This window comes from Geotrypetes seraphini, chromosome 2 (genome assembly GCF_902459505.1).
Source record: "Geotrypetes seraphini chromosome 2, aGeoSer1.1, whole genome shotgun sequence".
NCBI classification, from domain to species: domain Eukaryota; kingdom Metazoa; phylum Chordata; class Amphibia; order Gymnophiona; family Dermophiidae; genus Geotrypetes; species Geotrypetes seraphini.
In genome coordinates, this window is record NC_047085.1 from 409078041 (window position 1) to 409100181 (window position 22141).

The 22141-nt window shown below is 41.3% G+C and overlaps 1 protein-coding gene across 1 annotated transcript in view; it reads left to right on the plus strand.

Annotated features, from left to right (window-relative positions):
* THSD7A (thrombospondin type 1 domain containing 7A) overlaps positions 1 to 22141 on the plus strand; it is a 763222-nt gene that overhangs the window by 605639 nt on the left and 135442 nt on the right. The window contains exons 11-12 of the mRNA XM_033931006.1: positions 2132 to 2366; positions 10974 to 11089. Coding sequence (XP_033786897.1) covers positions 2132 to 2366; positions 10974 to 11089 — 351 coding nt within the window. The remainder of the gene's footprint in view (positions 1 to 2131; positions 2367 to 10973; positions 11090 to 22141) is intronic.

Below are 22141 nucleotides of genomic sequence, written 5' to 3' on the forward strand. Positions count from 1 at the left end.
TTAGAAAATAATGCAGAAGTGTTTTTAGCTTTTTTGATTTGCTTGGAATAGTATTCTTTTTTTGATCTGTTGATCTCAGATTTATAAAAGTTGGCTTGTTCCTTGAATTTATTTAGGTTGTGTAGAGTTTTGTTTCTACGCCATTTTCTCTCAAGGGATCTCAGTTGTTTTTTTATAAGGATAGGATTAGAACTATACCAAGGATTCTTTTGTTTACGTGGAGAAATGGTATAGGGAACAGTGGGCACTAGTGTATCTAAAAGTTTAGTAAGCGAAGCCTTCCATGAGGCAACTTTCTCCTCAATAGATGATTCTGATAATTCTGCTAGTTTGGAATCAAAGTTTGATGAAATGGAAGCATCCTCCAGTTTTGTGAAATCATGAGAAGTTATTGTTTTAGGATGAAGGATTAGGGCATTGAACCTAGTAGACTGAGAGAAACTAATGAGAAAATGATCAGTCCAAGTAAGTTGTGTGCAAGCCGTAACTTGAAACCGATCTTTGAGTGGTGATGGAACAAGAACCATGTCTAGAGTGTGGCCTGCTATATGAGTGGGAGAGTTTACCAATGGGCTGAGGTTTACATCCTTTCAGAGAGTAAAAATATCTGAGGTAAAAGTATTATTAAGATCATCAAAATGAATATTAAAATCTCCTAAAATGATAGGGTTGAGAGTTGAAGTGCATAATTCAAAGATAACAGATTGAAGTAAGATTAATGATTGGTTATTCACCGGAGGGGGAAGATAAAGTAGTAAATAATCTAATGAAGAGTTAGATTTTATTTTAAATTGAATAGATTCTAGGATACTGCTAGGGGAAGATAATTCTATCTTAGAGAGCAAAGAATCTCGGTGAATTATTGCTAAGCCGCCTCCCTTTTTACCTTTTCGGTGATTAAACTGATAACAATAGCCCGAGGGGCAGGCATAGGCAAAATTACTTTCCTCACCTTCCGCTAGCCATGTTTCGGTGATAAAAGCATATCATAATTATTTTGGATCACCATATCATGAAGTAAGTGGTATTTAGATTTTAAAGAATGGACATTGATAAGTCCAACTTTAGATATCTTAACTTGCTCAGTAGATAAGTGACCAGAAGGAGTTTGAAAAATTAAATTACACTTCTGACAAGCAGAAAAACGGTTGTGTTTAGGAGGATTAGGGCGATGACCCCAATGAACTGGAGTTTGTGAGCTTGAAAGTATGTTAAAAGCAAGGGAATTCAATAATATTAAGACCAGAATAAAAAAGTTTATAAAACTTTGTATAGATATGAACCTCACAATAAGACTACTAATAGAGAAGCACTTAGGAGACGCACGAAAGAGTGCACTAAGGAGCAGGACCTGCTCCTTAAGCGCGCTCCTTTGGCGCACGCCGAAGGTGCACGCCTTTGCAGCGTGCGCCGCAAGCTGGCCCAAAATATAGTACCAGCACTTTGTGGGCGGGGGCGGGATGACAGAGCACAAGCGATGAGCTGTAGGAGAAAAATATAACAGTTGTCAACTGCTACAATACTCACAAGCACATGAAACCAATAGGACAAACAGAAAGGATTCAACATTAAGAGTGCATCAGTTAAGGTGCAGTAGTGCAGGGTAAGTGAAAAGGTCCTTGAAAACTAACAGCAAGTCATTTTATTTTTATTTTTTTATGCAGTAGTTATTCTAACTTGAGCAACAAAGCAATCAAGGCTTTCTTACCATTTAGATCTTCTTATCTTTGTGAACTTGAATTTTCAGCTCTGATAGAAATAAAATAAAATAAACAGAAAAACTGCAGATGGTGGATGAAGAAATATGTGTTTGCTTGTCAACTATCGAGCCACATTTTGAGTTAATTTGCACTCAAAAACAAGTACATCCATCACATTGATTAGTAATTCTGTTCTATCTACTTTAGTTTCACCGTTGTTACAATTACCCATACGTAGATTAAAGAACTTTAAATAAATAACTCTCAAATGTCATTTTTTGTTGGTTTTGCAATTTTATAATTTCAATTATAATGTGGCATGAAAAACATTTGCTCTGTTTAGTGTGCTGGAACTAAAAAAGTTTGAGAGACACTGTTATAAGTCATCTACTTCTACTGATCTGCTAATGTTCATGAATGCTTTGTTGCAGGAGGAGCTCAATGCCCCAACAGCAGTGCATTGCAGGAGGCACGCAGCTGTAATGAGCATCCTTGTACAGTGTATCACTGGCAAACTGGGCCCTGGGGTCAGTGTATAGAAGACGTCTCTGTGTCTCCTTTCAACTCATCTACTAACTGGAATGGAGAAGCAACCTGTGCAGTTGGAATGCAAACAAGAAAAGTAATCTGTGTCAGGGTCAACGTGGGACAAGTAGGACCAAAAAAGTAAAAATTAAAAATAAGTCAATTATTATTTTGCTATTAGATATTATTAGACTCTATTTAAAAAAGTCACAACATTTAAAATTGTTTTGTCAAAATATGAAAATGACTATATTTTTCAAAAAGCATGTACAGTTCAAAAGGGGTCCTGGCCATGGAAGGTGCATGGGTGGGTCAGGAGCATCCCCAGAAATTAGATGCCAAGTTATATAATACCTGCTTTTGTGTGCCTAACTGCCATCAATTGGGTGTGAATTTGTACACAGCACTGCATATAATATAGAAATGTTATATGAGAGAACAATTCATTAATTCACCACCTCAAAGATAGTCTCACTGAGTGAGACTATCTTTGAGGTGGTGAATCAATTGGGTGTGAGCATTTATACTTAGTTTCGGTATGGGAAAGAGCTTGTGCTCAAAGTACAAACCCCTGGGTTCCATATATGACGACTAAAGCTGTACCTGCAAATATGGTCACATGGTCAAACATATGTGTTTAACAAACCAATTGGTGCCAAAACCTGACCATTTACAATCAGCTATCAGCACTAATTAGAAGTTATACACAAGGGTATTCTGTAAAGTAAAGAAAGAGGTGTGGGCAGGATATGAGCACATGCATTCTTAAATATATGTGCACTTGTAGAATATGTAGATTTAGGCATGGGTATGTACACCAGGTTTTAGCTGGCGTAAATGGCCATGCCTAAATTTTAGTCGTGGGGCCAGCCATATATTCCGTAAACTGCACCTAACTTTAGGCATGGTTTAACAGACTATAAAGTGTACAGAGGCTAAGTGCATTTTTATTCTGTGCCAATTTTTCTGGCACCATATTTAGAATTTAGACCCTCTTTTACAAAGGCGCACTAAGCGGTTTAGCGCAGATTTAGCGTGCACTAAATCAACGTGTGCGCTAACTGCTAACGTGTCCATAGGATAATATGTACGTGTCAGCATTTAGCGCACACTAATATTTAGCACACGCTAAAAAGCTTAGCACACCTTTGTAAAAGAGGGGGTTAGACTATAATGTTCATTAAGCTAGTATTCCATAAAGGTTATGCCACACAGAGCACCCTAGACAGAATATTATCTTAGCACTTAATAGTGCATAACTTTGGGTATAATTTACTGAATCTGTGCCTAAGTGACTTAGACACACTTTTTATAGGATAGTGCCTAGTGCTTATGCATGTAAATGGCAATTAGTGATATCATTTATCTGACTTTGTGCTGGTATTCTTTAAAGTTGTAAAAATAATTGTTACACACATTTGTTTAATTAATTAATTATTTATTCATTCAATTCTTTAGCCTGTCCTCCCAAAAGAGCCCAGAATGGGTTACAGGAGAACATACACAGCATAGGTCAAAGACAAGACAGACATTACATAGATGGGTAGCAGGTGATAGAACATCTGAGTTTTAGTAGATATGACACCTGAGTTACAGTAGATACATGGTAGCAGGTAATACAACTTCTGAGTTATAGTAGAAACATGGTATAGGTCAGGGCCAGCAAGATAGGTATGTCTTTTGGCACTGGATATTCAAGGCATACTCATATTTCAGCTTTGATATGGATCTAGACATTTGGCAAAGCCGGAGGAGTCTATTTGGGATATTTAAGATGGGGTTTTTAAGGTGCTGGATTCATGAAGAGGAAGGTTTTGATGGCCTTCCTAAAGTTCTATAGACCTTCTTGTGCTCTAATAGATGGGGAGATGAAGTTCCATAGTTTAGGTATGAAGTGCGAGTAGGCATGCCTGTAGGCTGATTCTATTTTGAGGGAATGGCGGGTGTAAGGTCAGTCTTCTTTGTCTTTGGGACCTGGCAGGAGCATAGATTGGTAGTTTGGGGATCATATAACCTGGTATTAACTTTTGGAAGGTTTTGAAGGCCAGAACAAGGGCTTTGAAGACACAGCTTTTCTTGATAGGCAGCCAGTGAGCCTATGCTCGTGCTCAAGTTTTTAAATAGACGGACCACAGCATTTTGCAAACATTGCAGGCGGGATAGGTTTTTAGCAGATGCATTACAGTAGTCAATGTGGGACAACACAAAAGCATACAGTAACTGGGCAATTTATCATTCCGAGAAGTATATGCAGATGTTCCATAGCTGGCGGAGGTAGTAAAAAGAGATTATTTAGGAGATATAATCTGTGAGTGACAAACTTGAAACAAGGAGTACACCTAGGCTTTGGACACTATCTTTGGCTAAGGTGTTATTTCCCCAAGGGAGGGATAGACAGGGGTGGGTACAGTTTTCTTTGTGTATCCAGAGAAGTTATGAATAGATTTGCCCTTATTGTGACTGCAAAGCTTCCATATTAAATTTGGGGACATTCTCAGTGTTCATCCATTCGGTTTACACAAAGTAAATGTTTTTATCACATGTTAACTCAATGGCAGATAATGTGATGCAGCTAGAAACACCTGCTAAGGCAGTGTCCTGCAAACTTTCTCGAGCCACGGCACACTAAACTTAGTGGCTGCGGCTCCAGGCATCCAGAAGTGTGTGGTCGTTGCCATGATGCGTGTGATATCATCGCTTCAACGTCTGTGCATGCGTAAAGGCCCTACTAGTGGAGGGTGCCAGCAGGGAAGAGGGCCAGAGAGGAGAGGCACCAGCACCGGCTGATTGCCTACAGGACGTGCCTCTCGCAGTGAGAGGCATGTTCTGTAGGCAGTCAGATGGTGTCTCTCCTCCTCCCCAGTGTGCCGCGGCACACCTGAAATCTCAGGAGGCACACTAGTGTGTCGTGGCACACATTTTGCGATACACTGTGCTAAGGTGATGTTAACCGTGCCATACTGTCTTCCATGTCAACAGCTAATTCATGGTAACTATTTATACGTTAACTGTAAGGTGCAGTTCCCACCCGTTGTCTACCCGTTTCTCACACTGCATTAGTTAAAAGAGCAACTTCATCAGCCACCACAGTCATGTCCTTCAGTTCTTCAGAATGCTAGGCCTTGGTTCCTCAATACCCCATGGTTTCAGTGACCACTAACTCCTTATATTCTTTGGATGATGGAGCCTGGCTCCATCCTATCCCTTTTCCTCAGTAGTTGCTACAATATTTCCTCACATTCTTTCGCCCACTGCCATGAGACTTGCTGCTTATTTTTTTACAACATTTATATTCCACTCTATTTCTACAGTTCTAAGTGGATCACAAAGCAACATAGATAATCAGTACATGTACAGGCAGTCCCCAGGTTAAGAACAAGTTACATTTTTAAAGTTGTTCTTAAGTCGCATTTGTATGTAACTCAGAACTTGTAGATTTTAAGATTCTTTCTGCTTACCTCTACTCCCAGCTGACAAAAGAGCCAACTGTGCGCAACCAAATGCTTGCCAATAAATAAGTAGAAAAATATTTTTCTTCTAAAACCTCGAGGTCTTCAGTATGTCAGCAGAGTCAATGGACCCTAGCTGGATGAATTCTTCATTAGTCCCGTTGGTTGGTTTTACTTTTTATCTTATTTTTTTCAACTGTATTATAATTCATTATTTCTATCTTCTACTTCATTCTTCTTCCAATTCTTATATTCTCATAAATAATTCATAATTTAATGGAAATAATAATAATAATTTTTATTCTTATATACCACCAAAGCCATGAAAGTTCGAGGCGGTTTACAACAAGAAGTGCTGGACAATCAGCGAAGTGGTTACAGTATAAAGTCATCGAATGTAAGCCATGGTAGTTCAGGCAGTTAACAAGAGGAGCTGGAAAACATCACCATACAAAGACATTGGATAACAAGCTTACAGAATGAAAGAAGTGAAAACTAACAAATTTCTTAGGATACAAATCGGTTAAACAAATTCGTTTTTACTGATTTTCTAAAATTAAAGTAGGATGAGGAATGCGGGATGATGTTACCCAGCCAATCGCTCCATTTGCCTGCCTGGAAGGCGAGAGTTTTGTCCAGAAATCTTTTGTAGTGACAGTCCTTTATTGTCAGATAGGTGAACAGATGAATTTTATGTGTGGGCTTAATAGAACTAGCCAGATTAAATTGAGACACCAAGTATGTGGGGGCCAGGACAAATATTGATTTAAAACAGAGGCAAAAAAATTTAAACAAAACTCGTGCTTCCAGGGGAAGCCAGTGAAGTTTTTGATAATAGGGGCTTATATGTTCCCATTTCTTCAGCCCAAAAATCTGTCAAACTGCCGAGTTTTGGATAACTCGGAGTCTTTGAAGGTTTTTTTTGAAGGATCCCATGTAAATGATGTTGCAGTAATCGAGCATGCTCAAGATGGAAGATTGGACCAATAAACGGAATGATGCTGCATCAAAGTATTTTCTGATGGTTCTAAGTTTCCATAGTGTCGAGAAGCATTTTCTAACCAGTAAATCTGTGTGAGCATTTAGAGTAAGGTGATGGTCCAGAGTCACTCCCAGAATTTTTATGGAATAGACGATGGGGAAGACCTGACAATTCAAGAAAATCGATGAATCTTTAATTTTATCATTTGGGCTTGCCAAGAAAAATTTGGTTTTGTCAGAGTTGAGTTTCAATTTGAAGTCGGTCATCCATAATTCAATATGCTTTAATATGGATGATAGTTGATTCTTTGTCTCCGAAGACAGGGTGGTGAGGGGAATAACTATAGTGATATCATCAGCATAGATGTAAAATTTAACTTTTAAGCTTTGCAGTAGGTTCCCCAATGAGGCAAGGTAGATGTTGAATAATGTAGGAGATGGGGGAGAGCCCTGCGGAACTCAGCAAGAGTTTACCCAGCTGCGGGATTGTTTGTTATCACTATAGACTTGGTAAGAACGTTTGCTCAAAAAACCCTTTGAATAAATACTTAGTTTGCTTAGCAGCAACACTTCTCCAACGGAACATCCGTTTCAACCCTTTCTTCAGGGAGCAGGTGAGCTTTTAAAGCAAGATGCTGCAAAGCCAAGAAGAAACATATCAGCATCATGCTGGCAAACTGGTTGAAATACTGTTAACTTTTCTTCTGGGTAACTATATCAGCTCCACTCTCTTTCCCTCTAATATTTAGCATTTTGAATAGTGTCATACTATCTAAAGGATTACAATGGCTTAAGATCTATAAGTATGAAGATAGAGTTTGAGTCACTCACTGAGAGAACGCTGCCTGAAATATTTCATTAAAGTCTGCTTTAAACATGGCCACGGCGTCTCTCCCTATAAAAAATAGGGAACTGCCCGCCCGCCCACTATGTGAGATCAAGTACTACTACAGGATGATGTTTTATTAATCAGCTACTGTGAGCCAATTAGCTTCCTCATTTAAACCTGCTGGAGCTACACTGTTGACTTCGTATATCCATTTGAGTTCTCTACGTGCAAGTATTCTGTCTATATCACCACCCTCCCACTCTACATTGATGACCCTCCAGCGAATATCTTGCAAAGTATGTTGACTAAGTTGCCAGTGTCTTACTAAAGGGGCATTTTCTTTGAGAGTATGAACTCTAGATTTATGCTTTGGGAGCCTAATCTTAATGGATCTTTTGGTTCGTCCAATATAAATTTTATTGCAAGGACACTGTATCATATAAATTACTCCAGTGCTATTACAAGTGGTATTGTGGCTGGCATAATAGTTTTTACCAGTAATAGGGTGTGACCAGCTGTTGCCTGTCATAGCTGATGGACACCATTGGCATGTGACACATGGTGTTTGTCTGCCAGAATGACTATATGGATTTTGTTCATAAAGAGATGGTTTAATCAGTTCGCCAATGTTTTTAGTGCGGCGAAACGCCATCATTGGTGTCCATACCCAACTTAGCTACATGCCAATGCCTACATATGATTCAATTAATGTGATGGGAAAGGGGAGAAAACTTTTACACAAAAATTATCGCTTCTTGCTCCGAGGATTCTGGTTGGTATTGCAGTAACAGTTGGCGTTGAGCATATTTAGCTCTTCTATAAGCTTTGCTAATCACATGTTTTGGATACTCTTGATGTAAAAATCTTTTTTTCATCTTCTTTGCTTGACATCGAAAGTCATCCAATGAATGACAGATTCTTTGTAATCTTAAAAATTGGCTTATCGGGAGGCTTCTTCTTAAGCGTCCGGGATGAAAACTATGGAACCTTAAAATACTGTTCCTGTCTGTTCACTTTCTAAAGAGTGTTGTAAGTAAAACCTTTTCACTTTTTAAGATTTTGATATCCAAAAAAAGGAATTTCTGTATAGTTTGTAGTAGCTGTGATTGATACATGGGTCTATGTTGTTGAGCCATTGTAAAAAGATGTTAAACTCCTCTAGTGTAGAAGACCAGAGACAGAACACCTCATCTAGGAACCGCTTCTCTAAGATACAACATGCACAACCACACACTGTTCTTAATGTGGCCCTGCATCATTCCTGAATCTGCTGCAAGAGAAGTGTAGGAGTCTATGCTCAGTGAAATCAAATGAAGCCACGACTGCATTCTTAAGTACGACTCGAGGATTGCCAGTAAAACCAATCCTAATTTTAAAAGAAAAGACAAAACAAATTTTGCGTATTCACAGAGGCCTCCTTTTATGAAACTGCGATAGCAGTTTCTAGCGCAGGGAGCCACGCTGAATGGCCCGCGCTGCTCCCGACGCTCATTGAGTTCCTATGAGCATTAGGAGCAACGCTGGCTATTCAGCGCGGCTCCCTGCGCTAGAAACTGCTATCACAGTTTTGAAAAAGAGGGGGATAAAGTAATTTGCTGCCATTGTAAATACTGGTAATAATAATTAAATAATTGTGAATATCTGCTAAAACAATATCATATGGAGAGACAGATGGGCAATATGGAATGACCATCAACAACTGAAACTTGCATTTTGGGAAATATGCCTAGAAATTACAAGATTGCATATTATTTTAGTTCACACATCTTTATTTACAGTATTTTCATAACCCAAACAGAACAGAACCTAAAAAGCCAAGAAAATGCAAAAACCTTAACACACTGCGCTAAGACACACACACATCAATAACATTTTAATGCATGTTTTTAACCCTCACATTAGTTGTAACATAGGTTATTAATAGGCCCTCAGTAAGCCATCAAAAGCATTAATATATGTATCTCTATAGCATTCTCTTCTCCTGTGCTCTTTCTAACTGGTTTCTGCATTGTACAGAATGTTTTAAAGGAAATGCAGCCTTGAAAACATTATAGATCATTCATGATAGCATCCAAAATTGAACTAGATAGGAACACAATATAACATGTCACTATTTCATGACATGATAAGACAAAGATGGGCATCTTTTAAAATCACCTATTTAAATTCCTTTCAAGTAATGAAGTGTAAAAGAAGAGTAAATAGTTTATTAGGAAAGAGGAAAATGAAAAGTATGCAAAGAATCTGTGTCAGTTTTCAGCTGAGAGTTGCATGCTGAATAACTTGAAGCACAAATGATGTGTTGCTTGTAGCATGAGCTGACTGCATGCCCCTGTTTGGTTCTACCATTAAATTAGCTTCTTAATATGCTGAAATCAATACCCATAAAGAGAATGAGTGGTATAACATACTTACAGATTAACCATTGTGTACTTTACAGTCTGGTAAATTAAAGCATTAACCCTATTGCGTTATTATAAATAATAAATGATCAGGTCTTTGGGCTGCCCCATTTAGACATGGCATCTCATTTGGTAACCTTGCTTTGACCTTGTGGGATCAGGCAAAGAGCTACTGTATCAATCAAGTACAGAATTGTTTAAATCAATCCTCAGAAATGCCAAGTTGGATTCTTTAAATTGCCTGTAAACACTTACAATGCACATGTAAATAGGAACCTTGTTTTAAATTCTCTTTAATAAAAAGGATTACTGCGGGGTGATAGAATCAATATTATTGTTCTTTATCTACCTTCCAAGTAACAGACTTCACCTCATGTCACTTCAGTTTAATTTGACATTGACTAGTGTTTGAAAAAAGATCAATAATCTGCTCTCGTAACGCACAGATGCTTAAGACAAACACAATGAAGGGGAAAGAAGCTTTCTGATAAACAATTGACTTTCAAAGGTAACTATGGCTTAGTTCTGTTTCATGAAGATAAGATCTGTGTGGTCTCAAATGTTTATCAACCATACCATTTTTGGACGAGTCATGTTACTCCAATGAAAGTTCCTGCAAACAAAGGGATCCTTTTACTAAAGCTCTATACACAAATGGACATTAGCATACGCTAAATTGGCATATCCTATTTTATACCTACGCACTTTGTATCACTGTTTATACAATGCTGAGTGTGCTTGCACTGTGGTTTTCCTACAACTGCTAAGTGACCTGATGATACGTTATTAAGGACTCCTGAGGAAGGCTTTTTAGCTGAAACATGGTCTGTATCGAGTCTATTGAATGTTTGCGTCGTTGGTTGATAATAAAGTCCACTTGGTTTGAAGTCCTGGTCTTTCCTGCTCCTTTGGTTGCATTGTTAGTGATTTTTAGAACATATTAGAAGTCTACATTTTGAGTTTCTAATTACATATTCATCTTCAACTTCTGAAAATTGGGTTTAATGAGTTTAGTATAGAAATGCATTTATTAGTTATTCAATTGGCAATGCAATAAATAATTCAATACGTATTTTTCTTTTTGAAGGTGTCCTGAAAGCCTTCGACCAGAAACAATGAGGCCTTGTCTGCTTCCCTGTAGGAAAGACTGCATTGTGACCCCTTACAGTGACTGGACCCTATGCCTTTCCTCATGTCAAGAAGGTAGGGACAATCTGTGGCTTTGGTTTTCTAGTACACAACATAACATTTCAAAAGAATGCTTATAAGGACCCTAAAGTATAATATAATGTGAATCTAAGATTTTTTTTTGTAGTTGTTGGATTGGTTTGTGGGAAATATTAATGATGAATTATTCATTCTAAAAGGTTGTTTCCATTTTAAGAAAGATTGCTGACTGGAAAATGAATAATGCTTCTTGCAAACTATCTCACAGCCCAGTACTTCCAGGCAAAAGCATAAAGGGGCTGTTGCTGCCACCTTCCCCAATAAAGCGCCCCAGGATTACATGCCCTACCCCAATAACACATACACATATTTATCCTGACATTCTTCTCAATCATGCATATTCTTGGTGTTTAAAGATTGTCTCCACTTTACAGAATTATCCCCATGTTTTCTGAGCACTTGCTTCTGTGTAATTTTGTAAATGCCTAATTGGCCACTTAAAAATGGTTTCTACCATCTCAATTCACTTAGGGCTCCTTTTATCAAGCTGTGCTAGAGGTTTTTAGTGTGATGGCTCTTAAGATGGTGGAACTCCCTTCCAAAGGAATTAAAACTAGAAAAAGACACCGGAAAGTTCAAGAAAGGGATAAAGACCATCCTCTTTACAGACTACTTTAACTAATAATGCAACAGAGAGGAAACACGATAGGGTGAACACAGTAGAGATACCCAGAATTGCTGAGGATATGATAAGCAAAGTACAAATAACTAGAATTATCAGAATGTATGTAAATCTAAGATGAACATAGAATGCAATACAGGTATTATGTCTGCAAATAAGTAGGATATATGTGTATATATGTAGGATGATTGATTATGGTATAAATGTGTCTATATTGAAATGCATCTCAGAAAATGCTAACTCTGTACTGTAACTCCATACAGAAGCTCATGTAAACCGCTCTGAATTGTCTCCCCTGTCATTAGTAGCAGTATAGAAGCTTTCAATAAACAATAAATGCTCCAACACTCAGAATTCCTATGAGCATCGGTGGACTTCCCTCACCAACTCATGCTTAAAACCTGTAGCACAGCTTGATAAAAGGGGGCCCTTTTACTAAAAGGTGTGAAGGCCTAATGTTTAATTATTGCATGAGAAAAGGTTTACCACAAAATGGTTTAAAGCTTTTTATGATATTTTACATATCAGTGCACACTAAACCGTGCATTAACTTCTTTTTTAGAAAAATATTTTTTGGGACGGTGCATATTCCAATTAGCACATGCTAATTGGATAACAGGATTAATGTGGAAGTTGTTAGTGCCTCCTAGATAGGAGAGCAGCACACGCAAGTGCAAATGTTAGTACATGACTTGCAAAAAAAAAAAAAAAAAAAAAGGAGAGAAACAAATGTTTCCAAAATATGCTACTGGGCTTAGTGAAAAAAAGTCTCATATTAGAATGTGCTAAGTCCAGATTTTACTGCACTTTAATAACAGCCTCTTTCCGTGGGAACTTTATGTTGCTGCTAGAAAATGCAAAGCAACAAAACAAAAAGAAGAGTTCCAACCTAAACTGCAGTAAAAAAACAACCAAGAGCAAACAAAGACAAAACTGCAGATCTGTACAAGACGTAGGCAAAATTTATTTGTGACAAAAAAATTTTTTTAAAACCCTTTACCAATCAGGGGACCCGACATGGTCCATGTTTCGGACAAACCTTCGTCAGGGGTCCATGGAAAAAATAGAGGGAAAAAACAAAAAGTCACAAAAAAACTGTATAGTGGCAGCTCCCGCATGCATAGATTCAATCTAACCCCAATATCTTGTTTTTGTTCAATCTACAACTGTTTGGCTAGGTGCAAGCTGGTGTGCTGAGCTGCTTGTCTGGTCTCTCTCTGGCAAACACATAGGTGATGAGCAGAGTTAACCTAGAAGTAACAGGTTACTTCTAGGTTAACTCTGCTCATCACCTATGTGTTTGCCAGAGAGAGACCAGACGAGCAGCTCAGCACACCAGCTTGCACCTAGCTGCCACTATACAGTTTTTTTGTGACTTTTTATTTTTTCCCTCTATTTTTTCCATGGACCCCTGATGAAGGTTTGTCCGAAACACGGATCGTGTCGGGTCCCCTGATTGGTAAAGGGTTTAAAAAAAAATTTTTTGTCACAAATAAATTTTGCCTGCGTCTTGTACAGATCTGCAGTTTTGTCTTGTTTGCTGCTAGAAAATGATCAGGTAGAATACAATGGGCCTATGATACCATTTAACAAATTTTGAAAACAAATTCTGAACTAACTCTTGAGGTGTATTTCTCACTGTCAAACTTGTTCAAAATATGCAATGATTGGTCAAGAAAACTTTTTGTACCCCCACAGCATCAACATTTTCTAGACAAATGATTATTTATTTAACGTTGTAATCATTGTTATCTACTAGTTATCTATGTATACATGAAGATCCAAAAGGATGCACCAGTCAGCCGATAAAATACAAGAGTTACATTATGCATTCTTTTCAAACGTTGTTAGATTCTGTGGAGGGTCTTTTTGTACTATTATATGGTTTTTGATGACAGATCAATTTTTGTTTTGTTTTTATAGGCACAACATATGTCAGCCTAGGTACCCTAGGCTATTCTATAAAGATGTGCTTTTAGGGTTCCTTTTACAAAGCTGCGTTAGGGCTTTAACACGCGGAATAGCATGTGCTGAATTGCCCCGTGCGCTAGACCTTAATACCAGCATTGAACTAGTGTTAGTTCTAGCCGCGTAGTGTGGGTTTAGCGTGCGCTAAAATCCTGCGTGCATTAAAAACGCTAGTGCACCTTAGTAAAAGGAGCCCTTAGAGAATGCTAGCATGATTGGAAAAGTTTTCTAAAGAGTGATAAAAGGCACCAAAAATCTGACATTAATTAGAATTCTATAATGACAAATTTTCATGTCAAATCCAATATAAAAATGTATCATAAGAATTGCCGCTGCTGGGTCAGACTAGTGGTCCATCATGCCCAGCAGCAGATTCCAGGTGTGTCATGAGATGGCGGTGAGAAGGAGAGGCGCTGGCTGACTGCTTGCAGAAGGCGCCTCTCGCGGCAAGAGGCAAGTTCTGTAGTCAGTCAGCCGGCATCTGCACCTCTTTCCTTCGCTGGCGCCTCTGCTCCTTCTCTTTACATCTCCTTCTGCAGCACACCCCCAGCGGCAATTCTTATGATAATCGGAGGCTCAGGGCCGCGGCTAGAGGACATCCATACATGTGTGGACATCGATGTGACGACATCATGCATGCGGCCATGAGATTAGTGCGCTGCACCTTAAAAAGTTTGTGACACACAGCATTATAGACTACTAGAGCTAAGTCAGCAGTTACCGTATTTTCACGTCGATAACGCGCACCCTTGTAAAACGTGCACATGGGTATAGCGCGCGGGGAACACAAATCTATGTAAAAAAATTATTATATACTGCGCATACGGGTATACCGCGCATGCCACCCCAACTCTCAGTTCGCCGCCCCGACTCTCCGTTCGCCTGCCCCAATTCTCCTTTCACCCGCCCCGACTTTCTGTTCGCTGCCCCGACTCTCCTCTGGCTTCCCCAACTCTCCTTTCACCTGCCCCGACTTTACGTTCACTGCCCCGACTCTCCTCTGGCTGCCCCGACTCTCCTTTCACCTGCCCCGACTTTACGTTCGCTGCCCCGACTCTCCTCTGGCTGCCCCGACTCTCCTTTCACCCGCCCCGACTTTCCATTCACTGCCCCGACTCTCCGTTCGCTGCCCCGACTCTCCTCTGGCTGCCCTGACTCTCCTCTGGCTGCCCCAACTCTCCGTTCGCTGCCCCGACTCTCCTCTGGCTGCCCCGACTCTCCTCTGGCTGCCCCGACTCTCCTTTCACCCGCCCCGACTTTCCGTTCACTGCCCCGTCTCTCCATTCGCTGCCCCGACTCTCCTTTCGCCCGCCCTGCCCTGCTCCCAGCTCTGTAAGCATGCGCAATGGTCTGAGCATGCTTGCCGCTCAGTTTTCTGCGCCGGGTTGTGGGGGCGCGCTTTTGACCTGTCACCAAGGCGGTTTTTCTGGCAGTGTGCTTTACACCACGTGGCTGTGTCCCCCCTTTATCTGGCCTTGTAATTTGCCCAGTGAATACTATTTTGACTATACAACAGCATCTCAGCCTTTGGGTAAGCCTATAAAAGATTAATGCTGCATGTAGAGCCCACATTTTAATTTGATCTCTTCAGATTGGTATTCTGCATTTATCTACCCGGTAGTAGAGTTTATCAATTAAATTTAAATTTACCGCCATAATGGCAGGAATGAGACGAAAGTCATATACAGCAGACTTTAAGCTTAAACTCGTTGCGAAAGCTGAGGAAATAGGCAACCGGGCCGCAGCGAGAGGGTTCGATGTTGGAGAAACATCGGTGCGTGAATGGAGAAAAGATAAGAAGGAACTGGAGAAATGCAATCCGCGCAAACGGGCACGTCGTGGGGCCAAACCAAAATGGCCTCAGCTGGAGGATGACTTGAAGCAGTTGATTCTGGCGAGAAGGGAGCAAAATAATCAGTCTCTACTGTTGTGATTCAGATGAAAGCAAAACTACTTGCCAATGGAAGAGGAATACCCGACTTCAAAGCTGGCTTCACATGGATCTCAAAATTTATGAAAAGGAACGGACTATCAGTTCGAATGAGAACAACTGTTGGCCAGCGACTTCCGGATGACTGGCAGCAAAACTTGATTGATTTCCGTGACTTTGTCGCCAAAGAAATATCTGAACTTGCCATCACTGCAAAGGATGTCATTAACATGGATGAAATTCCAATGGCATTCGACATTCCAGCGACAAGAACCCACAGGTACTAAATCTGTTGCCATCACCACAACTGGGCATGAAAGAACATGTTTTACAGTAGTTCTTGGTTGCTCAGCTAGCGGGGTTAAGTTAAAGTCCATGCTCATTTTCAAAAGGGTCACTATGCCCCGTGAAAAGCTGCCCACCAGTGTGGTTGTGCACTGCAACAAGAAGGGATGGATGGACTGCGACGTAATGAGATTGTGGGTAGATAAATGCTTTAGGGCAAGATAGAGTGGATTCTTTGCAAAAAATCCTTGTTAATTTTTGATGCCATGGCTGCCCACAAAGAAAAAATGTTCAGGCCTACATTAATTCTACTGGTGCCCACATCGTTGTGATACCTGGAGGCCTGACGTGTAAGCTGCAGCCACTTGACATCGCAGTGAATCATCCATTCAAGACTTTTGTTAGAAAGGAGTGGGAGGAGTGGATGCAGAGCGGCATGCACGAGTACACACCCGCGGGGCGGCTGAAGCAGGCAACTTTCACAGAAGTCTGCAAGTGGGTGGTTTCAGCATGGGACAAAATAACACCAGATACTATTGTAAACGGATTTAGAAAAGCGGGCATTGTTTATGAGGCAACAACACGGATATCAGCGATGATGATGACGACGATGACGATATCACTTCGGAAATAAACGAGGATCGTCTGCAAGCCGTGCTCACTTTATTTAATGACGATGATGACAATTCAGATTTGATGGATTCAAGGATTCAGATGACTGTGATGATGATGACTGAATAAACCTGTAAACTTGTTTATTTACAACTTTACCGTAACTACGGTAACTGTATTTAGATTATTTTGTCCTCGATACTTCGTTTGATCTACCGGTTAATGTTATAGTTTATAAGAATGAACATGTGATTTCTGTTCTTGTTGCTGAATTCATACTCACTACGGTAACTCTAGATTAAAAGCTATACGGTTGTTTATAAGAATGAACAGTTTTTTTATTTTGACGTGTTTGGTTGGAGAGTGTGTGAATGGTGCATGAGTTCTCCTATGTCTGGTTGAGGTGGATTGACTTACCGGTATTTAGCTGAAGAAATTATGGTAGTTAACCCCCCCCCCCCCCCATTCCACACACATTACGGTAATTCTCTTCCATTTTTGTTCCCATTATAAAAAACATGTTCCCAGAAAAAAATACATTAAAATAAGAAGTGAAAACAAAGGCCCCTACAGATGAGAACATAACATAAGAATAGCCTAACTGGGTCAGTCCAATGGTCCATCATGCCCAGTAGCCCATTCTCATGATAGCCAATCCAGGTCACTAATACCTGGTCAAAACCCAAAGAATAGCAAACATTCCATGCTACGGATCCAGGGCAAGCAGACGCTTCCCCCATGTCTTAATAACAGACAATGGACTTTTCCTCCAGGAATTTGTCCAAACCTTTTTAAAACGCTATCTGCTTTTACCATAATTTAAATCTTTCCTTCCAAACAAAGACCTTGCTAGATGTCAAATACAGAAAGAACAAGGTAACTTCACAAGGACTTAGCTGTGCAGGAAATGTGAATCTCCTCATACACCCACCATATACCTAGTGCAAAAATGTGCAAAGGTCTGTTTTTTTCTTTCGATCTCTACATAGCCTAATGCCACACAAATATATTCTGAAGGTCAATGCTAAGGTTAACAAAGTTTCCTTCCTTGGACCACAAGGAGATACTGACAAACCACTAGAAGAGATCCCAAAACAACTACGCAGGCACAACACCACTCAGTGTGTGAACCAGTTCAGTGGAGTGGACTACGGTAACTGGGGGGTGGAAATGGACCCGGAGTTTTCTCAGCAGAATTTCCCAGAACATCTCTTCCTCTCAACACATTGACATGCTGGTGGGTTTATTTTATAGCTTTTTCACCCCCTTCGGTCTGCCTGTCCCCCCTTGAAGTCCTGTCCCCCCTTGAAGGTCTGCCTGTCCCCCCTTGAAGTCCTGTCCCCCCTTGAAGGTCTGTCTTTCCCCCTTGAAGTCCTGTCCCCCCTTGAAGTTCTGTCCCCCCTTGAAGTCCTGTCCTCCCTTGAAGGTCTGCCTGTTCCCCCTTGAAGTCCGGTCCCCCCTTGAAGTCCTGTCCCCCCTTGAAGGTCTGCCTGTCCCCCCTTGAAGGTCTGCCTATCCCCATCCTGAGAGCCTGATGCCCCCCCCCCCGACGCCCGATTAATCATCCGGAAGGACCGCTCGCACCCCCACCGCTTGCACTCCCACCCCGATGGACCGCTCGCACTCCCACCCGAAGGACCGCTTGCACCCCCACAGCCTCCCCCCCTCCCCCATGGAGAAGCTGTCTACCTTGTTTCCGGATGCCAGTGAGCTCATCTGCGTCCTCTGCCGGCGGTCCCGCCCCTTCTCTGAGCCCTGCGCTACGCTGCTTCCTCTTCTGGCGGTCCCGCCCTTTCTCTGACGTCAGAGAAAGGGCGGGACCGCCGGAAGAGGAAGCAGCGCAGCAGGGCTCAGAGAAGGGGCAGGACCGCCGGCAGAGGAAGCAGCTGGGCTCACTGGCATCCGGAAACAAGGTAGACAGCTTCTCCATGGGGGAGGGGGGAGGCTGTGGGGGTGCGAGCGGTTCTTCGGGTGGGAGTGCGAGCGGTCCATCGGGGTGGGAGTGCGAACGGTGGAGGTGCGAGCGGTCCTTCCGGATGATGAATCGGGCGTCGGGGGGGGGGTGAAATATGTAAAAAAAAATTTATATAGCGCGCTCACACGTATAATGCACAAGGTTATGCACGGTTTGTAAAATTGTGTATAACGCGCGCGTTATATGCGTGAAAATATTATATTCACCAACCTTTAAGCTCACTCAGGTGAAAATGCCCGTGCCTAAATATGGCATCCTGAACATGCAACTGACAGTACTTTATAAACTGAACATGTTGCTTGGCAATCTGCCCAAATTATGGAATAGTGTCTAAGTGCACTTACAAGTGTACCTATTATTTCACCCATTATGGTGGCATAACTGTCATAGTGAGGCAGTTGCATGTCAATTTGGTGCCTAACCTTTAGTACACTATACTGTATAGGATGAGGGGGATAAAATGCTTGCAATTTTAGGCAGAATAGAAGTTTGTTGTCATTGTTTTTTTGCTTGTTTTTTTTTAAATAAACACCTACAGAAAACCTTGTGTTCTATACAGTATTTACTGTAAATACAGGCATTTGTATGTAGCCAAGCAAATTTAGAAGGATTCCTTTCTGACATGGTAGACTTAGCACGCAGAATAGTCATTATTGTCAGTGAGCTTACACTCTTGATGGTTGGCATTTGTAAAACAGTGGTAGCCAGCAAAAAAAAAAAAAAAAAAATATAACCTGTGTGTGGAATGAAAGTTGAGCCTGGAGAGCACATCAGTTAAGGTAGACATTTTAGGTTAGAAGGTTATCAGATGTTCCATGTCTTAAAGAAAAGCAATTTTTATGAAGACACTTCACTGCACTAGTTCTGTCATTGGAGTAATCCTTCAAAGAAATAAAACATCTAGAAACACACATGTGATGTCCAATTGCTTCTGTGATTTTCACACGAGGTCAGCTCTGCATGCCCTGATATTTTGTGTTTCACTGAGCTTCCCTGGCATTAACGAATAGAACAGTGCAAAGAATTTCGAGTATAAGAATGAATATAGAGTCTATTGCATTATATAGATAGATATAGGTTTATAAACTTGTTTTAGAAACACTATTTGGACTTTAGACATGCATAAACCAGCATTTAGACATTTACCAACTCCCCTCCCCCTGAAACAAAACCACGCAACTGTTTTTTAGCGTTGACCAACGCGGTAAATGCTCTGCGCTGTTCCAATGCTCATAGCAACTCTATAAGTGTCGGAGCAGCGCAGAGCATTCAGCGTACTGGCCGGTGCTAAAAATCGCTTGCACGGTTTTGTAAAAGGGGGTTTATATATTTATACTGCATACTGTAAATATCTGAATCCCACTTTTACAAAACTGGGATATATATATTTAAAGCTGAAAAATGTATATCTGGCAGGAGGACATGGTCTGGGTGTCTTTTGGACAGAATTAGGACAGAAATGTAAAAAATAAACCTATAATCACCATTTCAGGTTCAGAATACACATCCATGTCCAAAAAGGTCAACTTTAGGTTTTACACCTGCTACCAGATATGCCTAGGTTTCAGAAAAACATACTGAGCAATGCTCCACTGGAAAAATTATGGGAGGTTACACCTTTAATTCCACAGTTCTGATGTCCTCCCCCACACCCCATCCCCCCAAAAAAAAATCAAAAAACTGGCAAGGGATACCAGCTGTTATAAAAGCTTCAGGAAAAAAAAATGTTTCTAAGTGGGATATTTATTAAGGTGTGGCAAATGTCAGGCATTTAATGCACCTTAATTTACCACAGTAGTGACTAATAATTCAGGGAGCTTCAGAGGAAGGGGAAGCAGGGCAACTTCTTGTTTTGAGTGCCAGTATAGTGGCCAGGAGCATTGGGTTGTGCCTTTACAGTGGCTTTTTTTGTGTGGATTTGAGAGACATTTGCATGTTTGTGTTTTAAGACACACTAGAAGATTTTGTTGCTATCAAGCTATCATGTATATCATTTAAAAATCATGTTGACCCTTGATACAGTATTTTCAAGAGACATGTGGCCATGTTGGGAGCTGTGTTTCCCAATAGAGAATGACATGGAGACAAATTTGATCCCATTCTTATGGGATCTCAATATCCCCATCCTGTCCCCGCAAGTTCTGTCCCTGTCTATGTCCCTGTCCCATTCCTGTAAGCTCTGCTTTAACTGCACAAGCCTCAAACACTTATGATTTTAAAGTGTTTGAGGCTTGTGCATATGAGGACAGAGCTTGCAGGAATGAGGCAGGGACAGGGACAGAGCTTGCTGGGATGGGACAGGGATAGAGGAATCCCCTGGGGATGGGGACAAATTTGTCCCATTTACTGAATAAACTTCAATTAGAATCCTTTGAATTCTTGGGGTCAGCTCTATAAAGAACACTAAAATTTAGATGTCAAAATGTAGTGCACTCAGTATGACATCGACAATGGCTTCTAGGCACCCAGATTCCATTACATAATAATAAACAATGCTGTCTGTAGCAGGTGCCAAGCTCTGGAATGCGCTGCCTGGTATTCTGCGATTCTGTGATGGGAGACTGAACTTTAAGAAAATGTTGAAAACACAATTATTTGTCAATGCCTTCATAAGCTAATGCTATTTGCTGTTAAAGCTTTACCGTCCTGTAAAGGTTTTTATGGGATTTTGTCTTTCCATCTTGTAGGATGAATTAAAAAAAAAAAAAAAAGTTTTAATAATGATACCATTAGTTAATGTTTTATTGGGTTTGTTCTGTCGAAACATGTTTTAGTATTTTTAATATGTATGCATGTAATTTTGTAATCCGCATAGAGGGGCATAATAAAAAAAAAGTCTCAGTCCCTTTTTGGCCTAAGGCCTTAAACGTTGAAAGCAGAAGCAGGGAAAGTGTCCATAACCAAAACAAACGTCCTTGTTTTGATTATGGCCTGCCTCTACCTTCAGCTGTTTAAACGCCCAGCCAACCACTACGTCTACAAGTACACCCCCACGACGTCTACACTTATACCCCATAATGAACCAAAAAACGCATAAGCCCAAAGCGTCCAACACAAGGGCTTTTAGGCAAAGGAGGAGCCAGTCCTTTGCCTAAAAGCTGGAGTCTGTCAAAAACAACACCGGTTACAGAATCCCCCCAACCACCTCCCCCCACCCCCCCACACACACAACATCGGGGCAGGAGGGAACCCAAGCCCCTCTGTCCCGGGCACCCACGGCACCCCCCGACGACATTGGGGCAAAAGGGAGCCCAAGCCCTCTTGCCCCGCAGCAGCCACGGCACCCCCGATGACATCGGGGCAAGAGGGAGCCCAAGCCCTCTTGCCCCGGCGATCCTGGCCCCCCCCCCGCCAAGTACGATCGGGCCAGGATGGAGTCCAAACCCTCCTGGCCCCGGCGACCCCCCCGACTGGATCTGGCCAGGAGGGAGCCCAAGCCCTGGCCCGGTGACCCCCTACCCCCCACCCCCCACTACAATAAGGGCAGGAGGGATCCTAGACCCTCCTGTCCTTGACAAAACCCCCCTCCCCCAACGACCGCCCCCCCGAAACCCCGATTGCCCACCCATCGACCCGCGACCCCCCCCCACCCCACCCCCCCTTCCCCGTACCTTTCAACGTTGGCCAGACGGACGG